The sequence below is a fragment of the Antechinus flavipes genome, chromosome 4, assembly GCF_016432865.1.
Source record: "Antechinus flavipes isolate AdamAnt ecotype Samford, QLD, Australia chromosome 4, AdamAnt_v2, whole genome shotgun sequence".
NCBI classification, from domain to species: domain Eukaryota; kingdom Metazoa; phylum Chordata; class Mammalia; order Dasyuromorphia; family Dasyuridae; genus Antechinus; species Antechinus flavipes.
The window spans coordinates 253,717,152-253,734,264 of record NC_067401.1 but is presented as its reverse complement, the minus strand read 5'-3'; the positions used below and the strand labels follow the sequence as shown (position 1 = coordinate 253,734,264).

The window sequence follows — 17,113 nt, the reverse complement described above, 5'->3', positions numbered from 1 at the left end:
ACCACAAGTTCCATTTCAGAAATATATAGTATTCACCATATAGAAATGGTTAATTTATATTTCTACTGTACATATATACTTATATATGCATTCTATATTACTTTTAAATTACATAAATAATACTAAAAAGAGGCCTTCTAATGATAAATACTAGATCACTGGAGATTGGTTTGAGATACAGCTGAATAAGTTATTACTCGAATCTAAAGAATAAATAAAAAACAAAGAAATGTTGTAGAAAAATATTACAGAACTTAAATTTTCATTACTGTATTATCAACTACAAAAGGAAAGATGAGATCAGTTTAAAATCAACCACATGAACATTTTAATTAATAAATGATTGTAAGTTAAGACAGGCATAGAAAACTTCCCTAAAAAAATTATAATCATAAAAACTTTTATCTCATATTCAGCTCATTAAACTTCTGAGCTTACACTTTGTTTTTTGTGTCATTTTTTTTTTACTTCTTTCATATTAAATTTTAACATCTATCCTTTCTTCTTGCTTCTTATTCTTCACCTGAAGCAGTACAAAGCAATGTGTTGCATTGCTGTGCAAACCAATCACAATGATTACCACAAAGAAGTGATAAGAGAATAAGTGAGAATAAAGGTATTCTGCCTCCTGATTTCCAATCTACATTAAAGCACAATATCTTTAACAAAGATAAAGATTTTTCCCAAAAGTAAAAACATCAAATTCACAAGTGTCTTGATTTTGAAAAGATTTTTTTTCAGAAAAATACAAGACATTGGAGTTTGTATAAACCAATAATGGTTTATATTTTATTAAATGCGACATTCATCCAGTTTTATATTTCTTTTATATTTCTTTATATTCCCTTTCTTTACATTTCTTATATTATATTTTCTTATTTCCAAGAAATTCAAAATTATAAATTACAATTGTAAACCACAATTTGGTAGTCACATTCTGCACTTAAATTATGTAGCAGTCATACTGAATTTCTTAATTTTAAAATACATCATAGTAGTAAAAAAATTTTTAATGTAATTACATTAACTTTAAACTCATTCAAGATGTTTTAACATGATTTGCTATACACTAGTGTTTTTATAATAAAATTTTAAATTAAAACTATAGAGGGAAAAAAATCCCTCTGTAACCTATTATCATTTACATATATTTAGGAGACCAATAAAATAAATGAAGACAATATACAACTAAGTAGAAACAGCTGTACTTCGGAATATAACTAGCATCTGTAATAAAACCCTTGAAGAAGTTTTCTTTAAACAAAATCTATCATCTTACGCTCTAAAATGAATGATAATGATTTCGATCATCCAAATTTATTCTTTAAGCATATAAAAAATTGAGTTGAATAGAAGCAAATGTTTTTAGAAATGTACACAAATACACACTCTGAAACACAATGGATCCAATGCCTTATCATATGTCAATATGTATTGATCCAATGGATATAAATATTGCATTATTTTAAAACCACAGCTAGAAGAATTGGGAGTTTTTTCCCCCACCTCTGTTTCTACTCACCTGCAAGCATTAATTGCCAAAGACATGAAAATCACATCTACCACAATACCAATTTCCCCTCATAATTACAGTAGATATCTTGTTTCCAAACTATAACAGTACAGATCTTTTTATTAACTATCTGCAAAACAAAATTAGAGTCCTAGTTTTAAAATTTGGGGCTAATTTTTTAAAGAGAAAATTGACTTTGAACAGCACATCCAAAGAAAATACTGAAATATAGGCAACCTAAATAAACTTACCAATATCTGATTTCTCAGAATGTAACTCTGATGTATGGTTCCCCTCAGCAATGTAAACAGGAAAGCTTGAACATTCAAGGAATAGCTGACAGGCAGCAATAAAGGCAGAAAGATATTCTTTTGATGGCTTTGGCTTATTTATGTCTTTCCCTTTAACATCTCCTTGTGAATCCCTGTCCCATTTTGTGGTCTCTCCTTGTTCTCGAGTAAGATCCACACGATGCTCCGTTGTCAAAGGCTGAGACAAAGAATTATCCTGAATGATATAGAGGTTGATAAGTCTGGTTAAAAACTGCTGGACATACTCCAAACAGCACTGCATTGCAGTCTTTTGGGCTGTCTTTCCACTTCGGATTGCTGTCCCCTGTGTGACTATGGAAGGTGGTTGTACAATGGTTTCTTCAGATCCCACTGTAGATGCTGTTTCAGTCTCTGAAGATGTGCTACCAACTGGAATAGAAGCTGTTCCCTGTCCCTCACTCAATTCTCTATCAATGTCATCAGTTTTATCTGCCTGATACTGTACAAATTCCGTAAATCCACTTTCCGAGGAGCGACTACTTGGAGGATTTTCACCATCTTCAAATACTTCAATAGGATTTTCAAGAGAGACTGATGGAATCTAAGAAATTAAAAATAGAAATATATACATATATTTATACACGCACATATATATCAAGATAAATGCATTTATTTCATAATCAGAAGAGGATCATGACAAATTTAACTTTATAACTTTAATTTATATTTATATATATAAATATATATTTATATAAATTTAATTTATATATATACATAAAATATATGTAAATTATAATTTATATATATATAATATATAATTAATAAATAATTATATATTATATATATAAATTATATATATAAATTTATAATCACTTTAATGTGATTTATAACTTTAATCATTATACACTATTATTTTCTGAAAAGAAAAATTTATATCTCAGAATCAAATGTTCAGAATTCACATGGTAGAATCTCTACTGAAAAGAGCAACTCACACATTGAAAAAGCTTTCCTAAAAGTTATTCTAAGTTTTACTTTGTCTATGTTTTTACCATTACTGCTTTAGTCAAATTTCTTTCCTAACAATCTCAAGCAATACTTTCTCATTTTTATATTATGACATGTAGAAAACCAATGGTTTTGTAAAAACTTATGTTTTCTTTAAACACATCGGAAAATTCTCAGGAGTAAAAGGGCTTGGCATTTGCCACTGATGAGAATCTGAACCAAGGGCTACATGACATAAATACACATTTTATATTTAATTATTAATTAAGAATCAATTAATGTCTTATTTAAAGACATTTATATCTGAGACCATAAATTGTTACCAATGAAGTTTAATAAACAATATTGTATTTTGGGAGAATGGATGAATGTATGTATATACATATAAACATGTACATACATATGTATGTGTACATGTACATACATATGTATGTGTATACAATGTTTACTATGTTTCAAATACTAAGTATTTTAATAATAATAATGATAAATATTAGTAATAATAATAGCAAACATTTACATGGCAGCTACTCTGTGTCAGGAACTGTACTAAATGCTTTAGAAATATCTCATTTGATCTTCACATTAACTCAGAGAAGTAGGTTCTATTATTATTTCCATTTTACAGGTGATTGAGGCAGACAGAGTTTAATATGACTTGCTCAAGATCACATTTGATTTCAGAACTGGCATTCTATCCACTGTGTCACCTAAAGGAAATTGTTAAGTACTCAATGAAATTCTAAAGACAAATAAAAATTATTACAATGTGAAGGGAAAAAAAAAAAAACTACCTAGATAGCTTTGTTTGGCTCCATAGGAAATTTCACTGACCAATTCAGATTTTTTAAATCACGAATATAAAATACCAAAATCACATGAGAAAGAAATCAGAACAAGCTAGAGTTGTCGATAGACTAAAGAGAGCATAACGGTATTAAAAAAAAAATTGGTGGACAGAAGAAGAACAAATAGAATTAAGATAGATGAGAGGTTAACAAATGTAAAAAAAAGCAAGAACTACTCTATTTTTCTACATGCCTCTCAACTGCTTCTCTTCTCCCTTCCAAGAGAAATGACCTTTGATTTAAGAATCAAGTTGAGGGATTTGGGGGGCAGAAGGGAGAGAGAGAAAAAAAGCTTAATAGGAAACTGAATCCCCAAACCAAAAAGATAAGAAAACTAGCTATTTTTTTCCTTCCAAATATATTTCTACATTTATCATGCTGCACAAGAAAAATCAGATCAAAGGAGGAAAAATGAGAAAGAAAGAAAAAAAAAAAAAAAGCAAACAACAGTAAAAAAAAAAAAAAAAAAAGGTGAAAATACTACGTTTTGATTCACATTCAATCTCCATAGTCTTCTCTCTGAATGCAGAGGCTCTTTCCCTCCCATGTCTATTAGAATTGCCTTGAATCATTTCATTGTTGAAAAGAGTCAAGTTCATCACAATTGATCATCACATAATCTTGGTGTTGTTATAATCAATGTTCTCTTTGTTTTACTCATTTCACTTAGCATGTAAGGCTTTCCAGATTTTTCTGAATTAGCCTGCTAGTCATTTCTTATAGAACAATAATATTCCATTCCATTCATATACCACAACTTATTCAGTCCTTCCTCAACTGATGGGTATTCATGCAGTTTCCAATTCCTTGCCACTACAAAAAGAGCTGCTACAAATATTTTTGCATACATAGTTTTGTTTTCCCCCTTTTATAATCTCTTTGGGATATAAACTTAGTAGAGACACTGCTGGATCAAGGGGTATGGAGAGTTTTATAGCAATTTGGTTGCTCTCCAGAATGGTTGGATTAAGTTACAACTCCACCAATAATGCATTAGTAAAACTAGGTATTCTGAAAAAGTTCAAATCACCTAACCTGAGTAAACTTCATCTCAGGACACAGAAGCCCATACAAATGTGACTGCTTAGCCACTCTTAGTTAGCACCAAAATTATGGACAATAAAAAGACAAGCTGCAAGACTGAGTATATATTGATTTGATTTCCCCCAAAATGTAAAAAAAAAAAAAAAACAGTCTGAATATGCTGGTAAGCAAAATTCTAGAGGGGATTATTAACAGGATGGTTTGGTAGCATTTAGAAAGGGAAGCAAAGGTCATGAAAGAGTCCGTATAGATTTGTTAAAAGATCACATAAGAATAACTTCAATTGCTTTTTTTGACAGGGTTAATAAATAATGTGAATGCAAGTTTTAACACATTCAAATTTGAGTAAAATAACTGGTAAAATTTCCACTGTTATTCTTGTGAACAACAGAGACTAGAAGAAAATAGAATTAGTTGAATGCAAGAAACAAAGACACATTTGTTCCCTATTTGGAGATTATTTTCTAGCAGAAGACCCTTGTACTATTCAACAACTTAGTCACTTAGATGAAGCCTATAGATCAAAGGATGAAAAAGATTATAAAATTTCTGAGTTGGAACAGACCTAGATCATCTATCCCAATTTATTTCAATTTGCAGATAATGTATCTGGTGGCCCAAAACATTAAGTATCAATTTCAAAGTAATATAGATACTAACAGAGCTGGGATTCAAACCCAGATCCTGACGCAGAACAACATGGTAAATTTTGAAGGATTATAGAGTCCTGAGAAAGCATTTATTAGATGTGCAATATTTATATCCATTGGGTCAATTCATGTTGACAGTATAAGAAACTGGATCCATTGTATTTCAAAGTGTGTACTTCTGCACATTTCTTAAAATAGCTGACTCTCTTCAATTGAATTTTGTATATGTTTATATGTTTTGTATGTTTATATGTATACATATACATTTTGTATACATGTATGTATATACATATGTGTATACACACATATACACATATATATTTTGTATATGTTTATATGTTTTTCAACTGAATTCTGTAGATGTTTAATGTTGTATATGTTCTCCTGAAATCATTATCATTAATTTTAAAGTTTAAGGTGATAGGGTTTGGTTAAGGAAAGTCATCTTCTTCAAATGTTTATTACAGATGTTATTTTCCTGAAATACAGTCTATTTAGTTGTATATTTTTATCATTCATTTTAAGTATATATAGGTCAAATATATATAAGTATATAGAGATCATAAAGAAACTATTACTATAGAGCTTCCTTTTCTGTTTGTCATATTTGCAAAAGACAGTAATCTGGGAACAATAATAAGGAAAACCAAGATCTAAAAAGATTTTCACAAGTCACCATAATAGATCAAACCTAATACATAATATGAAATGTCATCAGGACAAATGTTACATTGCTACATTCAACTTCAATCATTAAAATAAGACTACATCAGAAGGACAATTTCAGCAGGAACAACCTTAACAAATTAGCATGCATTTGGAGGTAAAAGTTGAGGAAGGCAAGGGGGAAGGAGAACCTTACTATATAAAAAAATCAATAAAAGAAACTGGTAATATTTACCCTGGACAGAAGATTTAAGACAGGTCTAAGTTTTCAGGCATTTAAAGGGCTATCATGTAGATTAGGGAATATATTTTATTTAGTACAGAGGAGAAGTCAGAACTGTGCTAAGGAACTATAGACAGATCTTCCTGATATTAAGAAAACTTCCCATCGATTCAATCTATCGAAACTGAATGAGCTGTCTTGCAAGAACAGATAGGCCTCTTCGCACCGAAGTTTTACAAGCAGTGTCTACAGGAACACTTGCTAGAGATGTTATAGAGAAAAGGCAGGGTAAGTTGAACTAGATGAATTCTGAAGCCCTTCCCAATACAGATTTTATAAAGTATCATAAAAAATACCATTAAAAAATACTGGACTGGAAAAGAAAACAAAACAGGGAGAAAGGTCAAGCGATAACAGAAAGATGAATCCTCAAAAGCTAAAAAGAACTAGAGGAATCCTTTATGTAAGATTTGAGGAAGAAATGAACAAAAGTAATTCAAGATTAGAAAATGCAGATGAATTTAAATTTATATCAGTTAAGGAAATATCAATGAGATCTCAGATTAGGTGTTCTTTCTATGCATCCATAAATTTATTTTAAAAAATATTTTGATAACTGTAGTTCAAAAGTTCTAGGAGCAGCTAGTTGGAGAGGTGGATAGAGCACTAGCCCTGAAGTCAGGAGGATCTGAGTTCAGATTTGGCCTCAGACACTTAACACTTCCTGGCTGTGTGATCCTGAGCAAGTCACTTAACCCCAATCGCCTCAGCAAAACAAAACAGAATTCATTTCTAGGTAATCTTATGTACTTCCTTTTATGCATTAAATGATGTAATTGAAAGGAGTCTACAGGTTTCACCAATCTGCCAAAAAAAGATAAAGAACTGTTCTGTCTTGTATCAATTTATGTACCAAAAGCATCAAGTTAAAATTTGTATTTGTCAGCTTTTTTCTGATACTTCTGTGACTCTAACTGTGCCCAAAATATAGAGTATCTCAAGTCTTAATGTAACTTTAAGGTTTAATAAAATATTAAGGCATAAAACTACATCAAGGCTTTTGGGACACTCTACATGGAATAAGACAAAATGTAGAGGTGTAGAAATGAAGAAACTATTCAATTCACTTCATTAAAAGCTTAATTTTCCACTTATTATTATGCAAATATTATCTACATATTATGCAAATAATATCACTTAAGATGCAAATCTCATTTTAATAACTTTAAGACTTGAAATAATACATTTCATATTAACATAATGTTGATTATTTAGGTTAAAAATGGTAACAAGCCTCTGAAATCTTACATATATTGATAATATTATACAGTATTATAATGTATCACATTATATAATGTGATACAATGTATCACAAGCAGATCTCAGGAAATTTATATGGAAAGATATTTACTAAAATTAAATAGAGGTAGCTAAATGGGACAGTGGATAAAGCACCAGTTCTGAAGTCAGAAGGACCCGAGTTCAAATCTGGATTCAGACACTTAACACTTCCTAGCTGTGCAACCCTGGAGAAGTCACTTAGTCCTGACTACCTCAGCAAAAAACAGCTGACTACCTCAGCTAAGTAAAAGTTGTTTGTGGTAAACACATCAAGTAGGATCAAAATAGGACCCAGTCTAGAAACAAGTTTTCATTTAACAGCCTTAACACTTCCTAGCTGTGAGACCCTGGGCAAGTCACTTAGTCCTGGCTACGTCAGCAAAAAACAGCTGACTACCTCAGCTAAGTAAAAGTTGTTTGTGGTAAACACATCAAGTGGGACCAAAATAGGACCCAGTCTAGAAACAAGTTTTCATTTAACAGCCAACTTGCATCAACTAAAAAGATTCCCCATTTAAACAAATGATACAAGTGCTAGACTTCTCTTTAAAGAAGATTGATCATGTAATTCAATCACTACAAAATAAAATTTTAAAAATCTTCTTTGTCACATGAAAGCAGACTTTTTACTTTAACTATACTCGTTAAAAAATATTAAGACTTAACAGAAAGTCTTACATTTTTTGCTATTGTAGCTCTCTTTCATACACAGATTTCCATAATCGCCTGCACTGCTCCTTCCACTAAGATTTATCAAATTGCCTCAACATTGCTTCCCCAAAAGTCTTGATTCTGAGGATAGTTATAAAGTTGCATTCAAACATGTGCTTTTATACTAAGTCCCTTTGGTTGTTCCTCTAACACAAAGGATAAATAAATAAATTGGAAAATAAATAAAAAAGCCAGGGCGTTCAGCTTGCTTTGCCACAAAGACAGAACTAAAGAAAACAAAACATTAGATATCTGAAGGGAGAAATGAATCGGTAAAGCCAACATTACCTTTTTGTCTTCCCATTCTTTGATAGAGTTCTGACCACCAGAAAATCTCAAAACGCTGCCTGTGCCTGCAGATAACAGAGGAGGCTGGACCTTGCTAAGGATCTTTGAGCAGAGCCTGAGTGAATCTGTCAGTTCTGATAAATACAAAGTCTGAAGATGGCTTGTCAGTGCAGAAATCATCCTAAGTAGCAACTGGGGCAAGTGTTCTGTTTGTATTTCAATATAAGTCTCCTAATAAAGAGATAATTCATTTGGGAAAAAATTTGAAAAATGATAAATTCAACTTCAATCCAAGATGTTCCCAAAGTCTTTAGTGTAGTTTTAAGTCATTAAGATTTTTGCAATCCATTTATTTAAAATTATTTAAAATGAAGTTGGCAAATTTACCTATTCATAATATTTTAAATATACCATGCTTTTAAATAGAAATGTCAACAAATTATATTCATTTTGAATAGAGAGAGAAAAAACATTTCTAGTTCCAAATTCCAATTAAAACATTTAAATATACACCATGCATGTTTTAAGTCAACCCTAAGTATATGGTTACATTTTTCAAATTCAAATATAGTAAGAAAAAAAGTAAACAAAAGTAATTTGTAATTCATAAATAAAGAGAAAATAGGTTCAATGTCATACCTGACACAGCACCCTCATACTTCTAGTAGGCTTTGAAATGAGAGAGCAAAAAATAAAAGAGAAAATATAAGAGAAAAAAGTTCCAACAGTTTTCATTGAGATGGTTGATAAAAAGTATTTTTTTAAAAAAATGCTCATGTGTTGGAATACAGAATGCCATCTACTGAACAATTAGCATTCAATCATAATTACAAAACCTTAACATTACTCCGTGTATGTGCTTATTTGCATATAGACATCAGTTCTTGTTACTCAGAAAAAGGACACAGCATTCACAAAAAATCCCCACAAAAACAAATGCTATGCTAGATGGTAATAAAGTTTTTCCATTGTTAATGATAAATCACTAGAGGATTAGGTTTACTCATAAATGTGAAATATCTATAGTTTTGTTTCTTGGTTTTTTTGTACTATATGTATCCTTACCAAAGAAACTATATCCAACAAAAAATCCACTAGCAGGCAGAAACTGGTTAGCTGTAGCTCAGATGACTCACTGCTATCTCCAGGTCCAATCTGAAGTCTGGCATGCAAGGTCCTCCTACAAAGGGAAAAATACAGTTTATGAAGCATAGTAGTAAGCATGTTGAATGTATGACAATACCAATAATAGCAATAAGTATTCATTTTAATATTCCTGAAGTTGCCATGAAGATTAAATGGCTTAATTCCTCTTTCTATGTTACTAAGGAAGGTTCATGTTTAATTTAGTTTTTAAAATGTATTACATTTCTGTTACAATCTTGTTTGAAAAAGCAAAGTCATACTATTTAAACAATAACAATTCAGGGATCTATAATTTTGTAAGATACCCCCTCCCTCCAGTGATGAAGATCATAGCTCCTTTATAACTGAGTATACTATTTTCAAGAACTGATAATCCCAAAAGAAAAACGAATTTCATTTCCCTTAGCCAAACTAGCTATGAGCCTTTCTGAAGTTTGTTAGGCTGATTCTTAGGTAAATGATATATATGGTCCATCCCCAGATCTATATTCAAAATTTCTGGTTTGATGGAATCTACCAGTTTCTGTTCTCTGGATACAGTTTTCACAAATGCAAGGTCACCTCCATGCAGTGATGAGACATTAAAATGGACCTTAATTTGAGATAATAATAATTCTCTAAATTTTACAGAGTACTGTCATTAAATCCTCTAACACAAGCAGTGAGTGCACAACACCTCCAATTTATAAATGATATGAAGATTCAGAGGCACCAAGTGACTTGCCCAGGGTCATAGTTATTAACTTGTCAGCACTGAGGTTCCTGGTTTCCATGCCCACCGAATGTCTATCAACTAAACTTAGTAAATAAGAGGGATTCTGTTATGTTTAAGATATCACATAACACATTCATTCAAATAACATTTATTTTACATGGCTAATGTAGATAGGAGGTAGGATCTCTGACATTCAGGCTATGGACCCTGAGCAAAATCACTTAACCTCTCAGCAGATGAGGCAATCTTTAAGACCCAAATCTGCAGAATGAGAGAATCAAGAACAGGGACAAACCAAGTTGACTTTACAAATCAGAGAGCACACATGAGAATTTAAATGACCAAATCCCCTCTGCTTGCTTAAGAAAGGGACTTTTAAATACATTTAAATAAATAATAAGTTAGACCTTGTATATCTTCCTTCCCACCTATTTTATTATGTAGTCTGTAAAGGCTCCTTGAATATTTAACAAAAGCAGTATGGTATAGTGAAGAGTGCAATGGATTTAGATTCAGAGGACTGTCTATAGGATCACATTTAGTTATATAATCTTCAGCAAGTCTATTTCTCTGAATAACCATTTTATCTTCTGCAAAATAGGAGACAGCAATACGAACTCTACCCAAGAGTTGCTGCGATATTTATAGGCGAATTTGTAAAGTAATTTGTAAACTGTAATGGATTATATAAATGTTAATTATTATAACTAAGTCCACATAGTTTAACTATATAGTCTGTCCAAGATGTTTATTACATTTAAAAACCAATTTAATCACAGTAGTATGAGTTTCTGCATATCTGAATTATAGAAAGAGTACCAAAAAAGCCTTTTTTTGATTTGTCAAATTTTAAAGCAAAATAGGAAAAGAACCAGTTCTTTATGCATATTTTACTCAAGTGAATTAATTTTACATACCTACAGCATTCTTCAAACCAACGTGCAATATAATCCCACATATAATAAGGCTCAAAGGAATTAAAGAGAAGATTGGCTGTTTTAATCAGTTCTGCTGTTTTCTTGTTTTCCCTCAATTTGCTAAAAAAGAAAATAAATACAAATAATACTTTTCTACTCTTTTCCCCTACTTCCAATTAACAATACTGGAATATTTTAGTACTATTTATGTTACACTTTAGAATCAGGAAATGTTAAAATATAGAGAGAGGTTAACAGACTATGAAAAACATTTACTTGCCACGCTTGTATAAGAATTATTACAGTTAATATACTGAAGAATTTGTATTCTCCAGTAAGTGGAACCCAAATCTGGAAGTATATATACTACAGGGAATATACTACATGAGATGATGTGTATAAAATGCTTTGTAAACTACAAAGTATTGTAAAAAATATATCTGAAATTGAGAGTAAGGAGAATCACAGAATCTTAAATTGTGGGGACCTTGGATATTATCTTTTCATCAAGGCAGGGAACCATCCTGTAGCATTCTCAAATTCACTCACACTATTTGGAGGGTAATCTGTTCCACTGTGATTTTAGAAAATTGTTTTCTCCTCAAAAATGAGGGCTATAAACAGAATGTTTCATTTCTAAGTAACTATTACTCAAATATTTCAGAACTGCCATCATGTGAATCCTAAGTCTTCTCTTTTTTAAGTTAAACACCTTTAGCTCCTTTTCTTCAGACCCTTCTTGATCATTTAAAAAATGTTCCAGTTTGTCTTTGTCCCTCTAAAAAAGTGGCATAGAGCTTTAAAGTATTCCAAATGTTGTCTCACAAATACAGACTATGGTGGGAGTCATTCTACATATTACATATTTCTATTAATGAAGTCTAAGATGTTTTATTGGCAGCCATTACACAGTTGAATTATAATGACTTTGCAGTCAGTTAAGAGTCCTAGTTCTCTTTCATTTAATTTGCTATGTAGTCATCTCCTTTCATTCTACCCTGACTTCTCCAACTTATTCTTATATTGTTAATGTTTTAACATGAACAATAATTTAATGAGTGAGAGACTTAACATTTATCTAATTAAATTTCATTTTGACAGTATAAATCCATCATTCCAGACCACTGAGATCTTTCTGGATCCTGACTTTCTTACTAAATTTATTAGATATCTGTATATTTAGATTGACTGTTTTCATGGAAGATATTAGTGAAAATGTTGAGGACGAGGTCAAAGTGTTAATATTGTCTTATTAACCAATACTTACATATCTATTTTTAAACCAGCTATGAATACATTTGTCCATATTTCTCCATCTTACATAATTTTGAAAAGTTTGCTGATTTTATTGAAATTCAAATATGCTATATCCAATACCTTTAGAATGAATGCATAAAATATGAAATCTAGTACTCTTGTGTTTTAAACATATTTTGGAATATAGAAATGGTGAAATTATTTTCTTATTTCTAATTTAAAACGACTGTCACTTTAGAACAAATATGTTACACAACAGGTTTTAAAACAAGTCATTTCTGTACCTGCTTAATTGTGTATGATCTTTGCTGAAAGGTGGTTCTACCTGAAGATCCAATTCTGTCCTACATTGTGTATACAGTGTTCTAAATACTTCAATCAGAACATCTTCCAATATGACAGGTCCTATAATAAATGTAAAAAGTAAATACATATATCTAGGATATACTGCAATATATTTAACATATATAGGACTGCTTGCCATCTTGGGGGAGAGGGGGAGGTGGAGGGAGGGAGGGGAAAAAACAAAACATAAGTGAGTGCAAGGGATAATGTTGTAAAAAATTACCCTGGCATGGATTCTGTCAATACAAGGTTATTATTAAATAAAATTAAATTAAAAAATATATATGTAAATACAATAATGACATATTAGCAAAGGACCATGTAAAGACTGTTTACAAAATTAAATGTCTTGTTCTTTCCCTTCCCACTTCCCTCAGATTCATACAAAGCCAAGTATAATTCCACATTTTATGTGGCTATCCTTAGAAAACAATAGAGTGACTAATGAAATTATATATTTGGATTATAAAATGGAAAATTCATGATTAGAAACTTTTAGCACATGCATTATCCAAGTAAACTTTGGTTTGATCTTTAATCTTTCAAAAAGCAAATAACTAAAAATTCAGTCTCAAAGCAGTGAGATAACATTTTTACTATTTTGATCTTAAATGTTTCTTAAAGAGAGTGCAAGTTAATATACTTTTAAGGAAAAGGGAAGGGAATTAGCATTTTTTAAGCATTTCCTATAACACACATACTGTGTTTAGTATATTATAAATATTTACCTTATTGTTGTAGTTGAATGGCCTAAATGAATTAATATATTACTACATCTATTTGAGGTAGCCAAAGTAGATGAATTAGATAGATTCATTACTGAACAGGAAGAAAAGGGATGCATTGCATTTGGGAAACTGAACAATGCTTTTAATCACATCAAAGTGGATAGAAAGATCCTTCTTTTTTCAATAAAACTATTCTTTTGGCCAGGTTTTATAGTTGTAAATCTTGAAAGAACATTTCTCAAGAAATTCCAAGTTATGGCCTAAAGTATAATGTAACTACACATGATAGATGTAATCCAACAATGGCAAATGTTTAAAATGTGACATAAGGAATTCTATGTAAGTGAAATTATCATTGAACAAGAAATTAGCTAGGTACAAATGATATGGTAATATAGATGAATAAGCTGAGTATTCACTGGTACACTCAAGAGTATAAAAGAGGTAGAGGCCTTTGGCACAAACAGGGATCACCTGTGGAATATCTAAAGAAAAATATAAATAAGAAAATCACCAGTAAAGATTGGGATAGGCTAAAAATGTGCACCAAAAGAGGGAAAAAATGACGAGCAGATCACAGATCCCCTAGTTAACTCAAATTAATGCTTATAAACAAGCAAATGCTGACTACAACTCAAGAATTTTCTGTCTTGAGGTAATTTTTCAGATACCATTCTGTTATTACTAACTTTAAGGCTGTCAATTTATTTATATTATTTGTGACCAAACTACTGTTAACTAAAATTACATATTAGATCTATGAAAGCCAAACAAAATAATGCAAACAAGAAGACACATAAAAAAATTAGGGTGCAGAAGTCAGAAGTCAGTAAGGCTATTCTGAACTTTACTTTCTTTGCTTATGGGCTTAACTCTAAGTGATATGAGATAGTTAATGACTGAATTTCTATCTCTTTACCTTAAAATGACTGAATTTCTATCTCTTTACCTTAAATCACTAGCTTACTAAAAATGCCTTAAACAGCAAGAATTCCTTTGGGTGGCCTAATATGGCAAGTGAGTTACGGAGCTCAATTAGAACTGCTGATATATCCATTGTAAAAAACTGGATTTTCTAGGATGGTTTTTATATCAGATATTGATAACATACCAAATGTTATCTACTAAAATGACCTAGAAGATGACATATAGTTGTATGTGTATACACACACACACACACACACACACACACACAACTGATATTTGTTTTTTAGTGATACAGAATTTCAAAATATTACCTAGCTCAGGTTTGTCCAGTAAACTGATTAAAATGCGAAAGGGTTTTAGGTCCTGCATTAAGGTACTTTCTTCTCCAAAGCCATTCACTTGTAAAATTCCCACCATTGCCTTTTAAAAAGAAAAGAAATATGAAAATTAGTAAATAGAAAAATAAGTCAGATACTATAATGAAAAACCAAACAAACAAAACACCAGGCATGTGTGATATGTTTGAATGTAGTTTAAAATAAATATGTATACATACATACATATTATATATATATATATATATATATATATATATATATATATATATATATATATATATATATATATATACACATACACACAGAGAGAAAGAGAGATAGAGAGAGAGAGAGAGAGAGAGAGGATAATAACATATATTATGATGACATAACATCTCTATTATGCTACTGAAATAATTATTTCCTTAGTACAATTTTTTTCCCTCTGGTAAAGAAAAATATTCTTTCTTATCTCTGGAGATAGAATTACAATTAATATACATTATCATCTTACCATTTTTACTATCTATGTTAATTTCAGACTAGTAGTCAACAAGACTCATAATCCTATCCATTTTCAGTTCATTTTGAGCAGTCACCTCACCAAGTATTTACTCTAGTTATATGGAAATTCCTTAAGAAAAGTATTAGATAATTGTGGAAATATGTATAGAAGAATTGCACATGTTTAACATATATTGGATTACTTGCTGTCCAAGAGAGGGGACTGGGAGAAGGGAGGGGAAAAAAATTTGGAACTCAAGGTTTTCCAAGGGTAAATGTTGAAAACTATATTTTGAAAATAAAAAGCTAAAAAAATTTTTTAAAGAAAAGTATCAGAGTAAGAAAGAAGAAATGTATGCCTGATTGGGATTGGGGACAAAGCAACTCAAAAATATTTCCATTAAAATGGAGTTTTATCATAGTTGTGTTCGTGTTGGAAAGCCATCTATGAGAGACTTTAAATGGAAGCATGTGGCAATAAGAATTTACACAGTACCTACAATATGTCTAGTACTGTGCTAAATAAACTCTTTTACAAATATTATTTCACTTCATCCTCACAATAACCTTAAAGACAGATGTTATTGTTTTCAGATCTGGGGAAACTGGGGCAAAAAGTGACTTCCTCAGGAGGACACAGCTACTAAGTATCTAAACATAATTTAAATTCAAAGCCTGCTTCCAGGCCCAGCATTCTATCCGCTGTGCCACCAGTTCCTTAGGAGAATCCATTTGACTAATCTCTGCGCTTCCAATGAGAAAAAGACCTAACCCACATAGGAAAATAAAATACCAAAAATTTATTTTCACAATTTAAGAATGCTATGAAAAAGTAAAAGGCTTCATAGGAAAGAATTCTCTGAGGCTTCATCTCATATCTATCAGTTTGACAAAAAATAACAAATGCTGGAGAGACATATTAATATATTGTTGGTGGAGCTATGAACTGGTCCAACTATTCTGGAAAGCAAATTAGAATTTCACTAAAGAAGTCATTAAACTGTTTCCCTTTAACACAGTGATATCACTCTAATAATGTCAAAGACAGAAAAAAAAAACCCAAAATATTTGTTATAGAACTTTTAATAATAGCAAAAACCTACAAGGAAAGTAGCCTTATACAAGGTGCCCACTGACAGGGAAATGGCTGGACAAATGGTGGTATGTGCTAGTGCACTAGCTCTGGAGTCAAAGTCTGGAGTACTTAAGTACAAATTCCACTTAATACTACCAGTGTGACTTGGGCAAATCTCTTAATCTACCTAGACCTAAGTATCATAAATGAAAAACAAGGGAACTGGAATAGATGGTCTTTGAGTTCCCATATAGCTCTAGATCTAGATATTAACCTGACGTCCAAATACTCTGTAAGGTGTATAAACTTGGATGTGAAAAAAATATATACCTTTATTTTAATATAACTGTTTTTCTTTATAATTCTATGCATTTTATTTTATGTACTGAAAAACTGTCTAAAAAGAGGTCCATAGAATTTACCTAGTTGATTAACAAGTCTAAAATATAAAAAAGGTTAAGAACTCTTGCTCTACAGCTAAGATCTTAAAGATTATTGTACCTTATAAAAAGCATAAACATGTCTCCATGACATGAGAAACTTGGAAAGCTTGCATGAATATTAGTAAGATGATGTTAGCAGAAAAAGGAGGATAATATACATGATGACCACATTAAT

At 31.0% G+C, this 17,113-nt stretch overlaps 1 protein-coding gene across 1 annotated transcript in view; it reads right to left on the bottom strand.

The window, feature by feature from the left end:
• Window positions 1–17,113, bottom strand: part of DOP1A (DOP1 leucine zipper like protein A) — a 99,738-nt gene that overhangs the window by 46,281 nt on the left and 36,344 nt on the right. The window contains exons 9-15 of the mRNA XM_051997326.1: window positions 14,911–15,019; window positions 12,884–13,004; window positions 11,343–11,462; window positions 9,630–9,744; window positions 9,204–9,233; window positions 8,565–8,795; window positions 1,765–2,386 (exon numbers count right to left, since the gene is read on the bottom strand). Coding sequence (XP_051853286.1) covers window positions 1,765–2,386; window positions 8,565–8,795; window positions 9,204–9,233; window positions 9,630–9,744; window positions 11,343–11,462; window positions 12,884–13,004; window positions 14,911–15,019 — 1,348 coding nt within the window. The remainder of the gene's footprint in view (window positions 1–1,764; window positions 2,387–8,564; window positions 8,796–9,203; window positions 9,234–9,629; window positions 9,745–11,342; window positions 11,463–12,883; window positions 13,005–14,910; window positions 15,020–17,113) is intronic.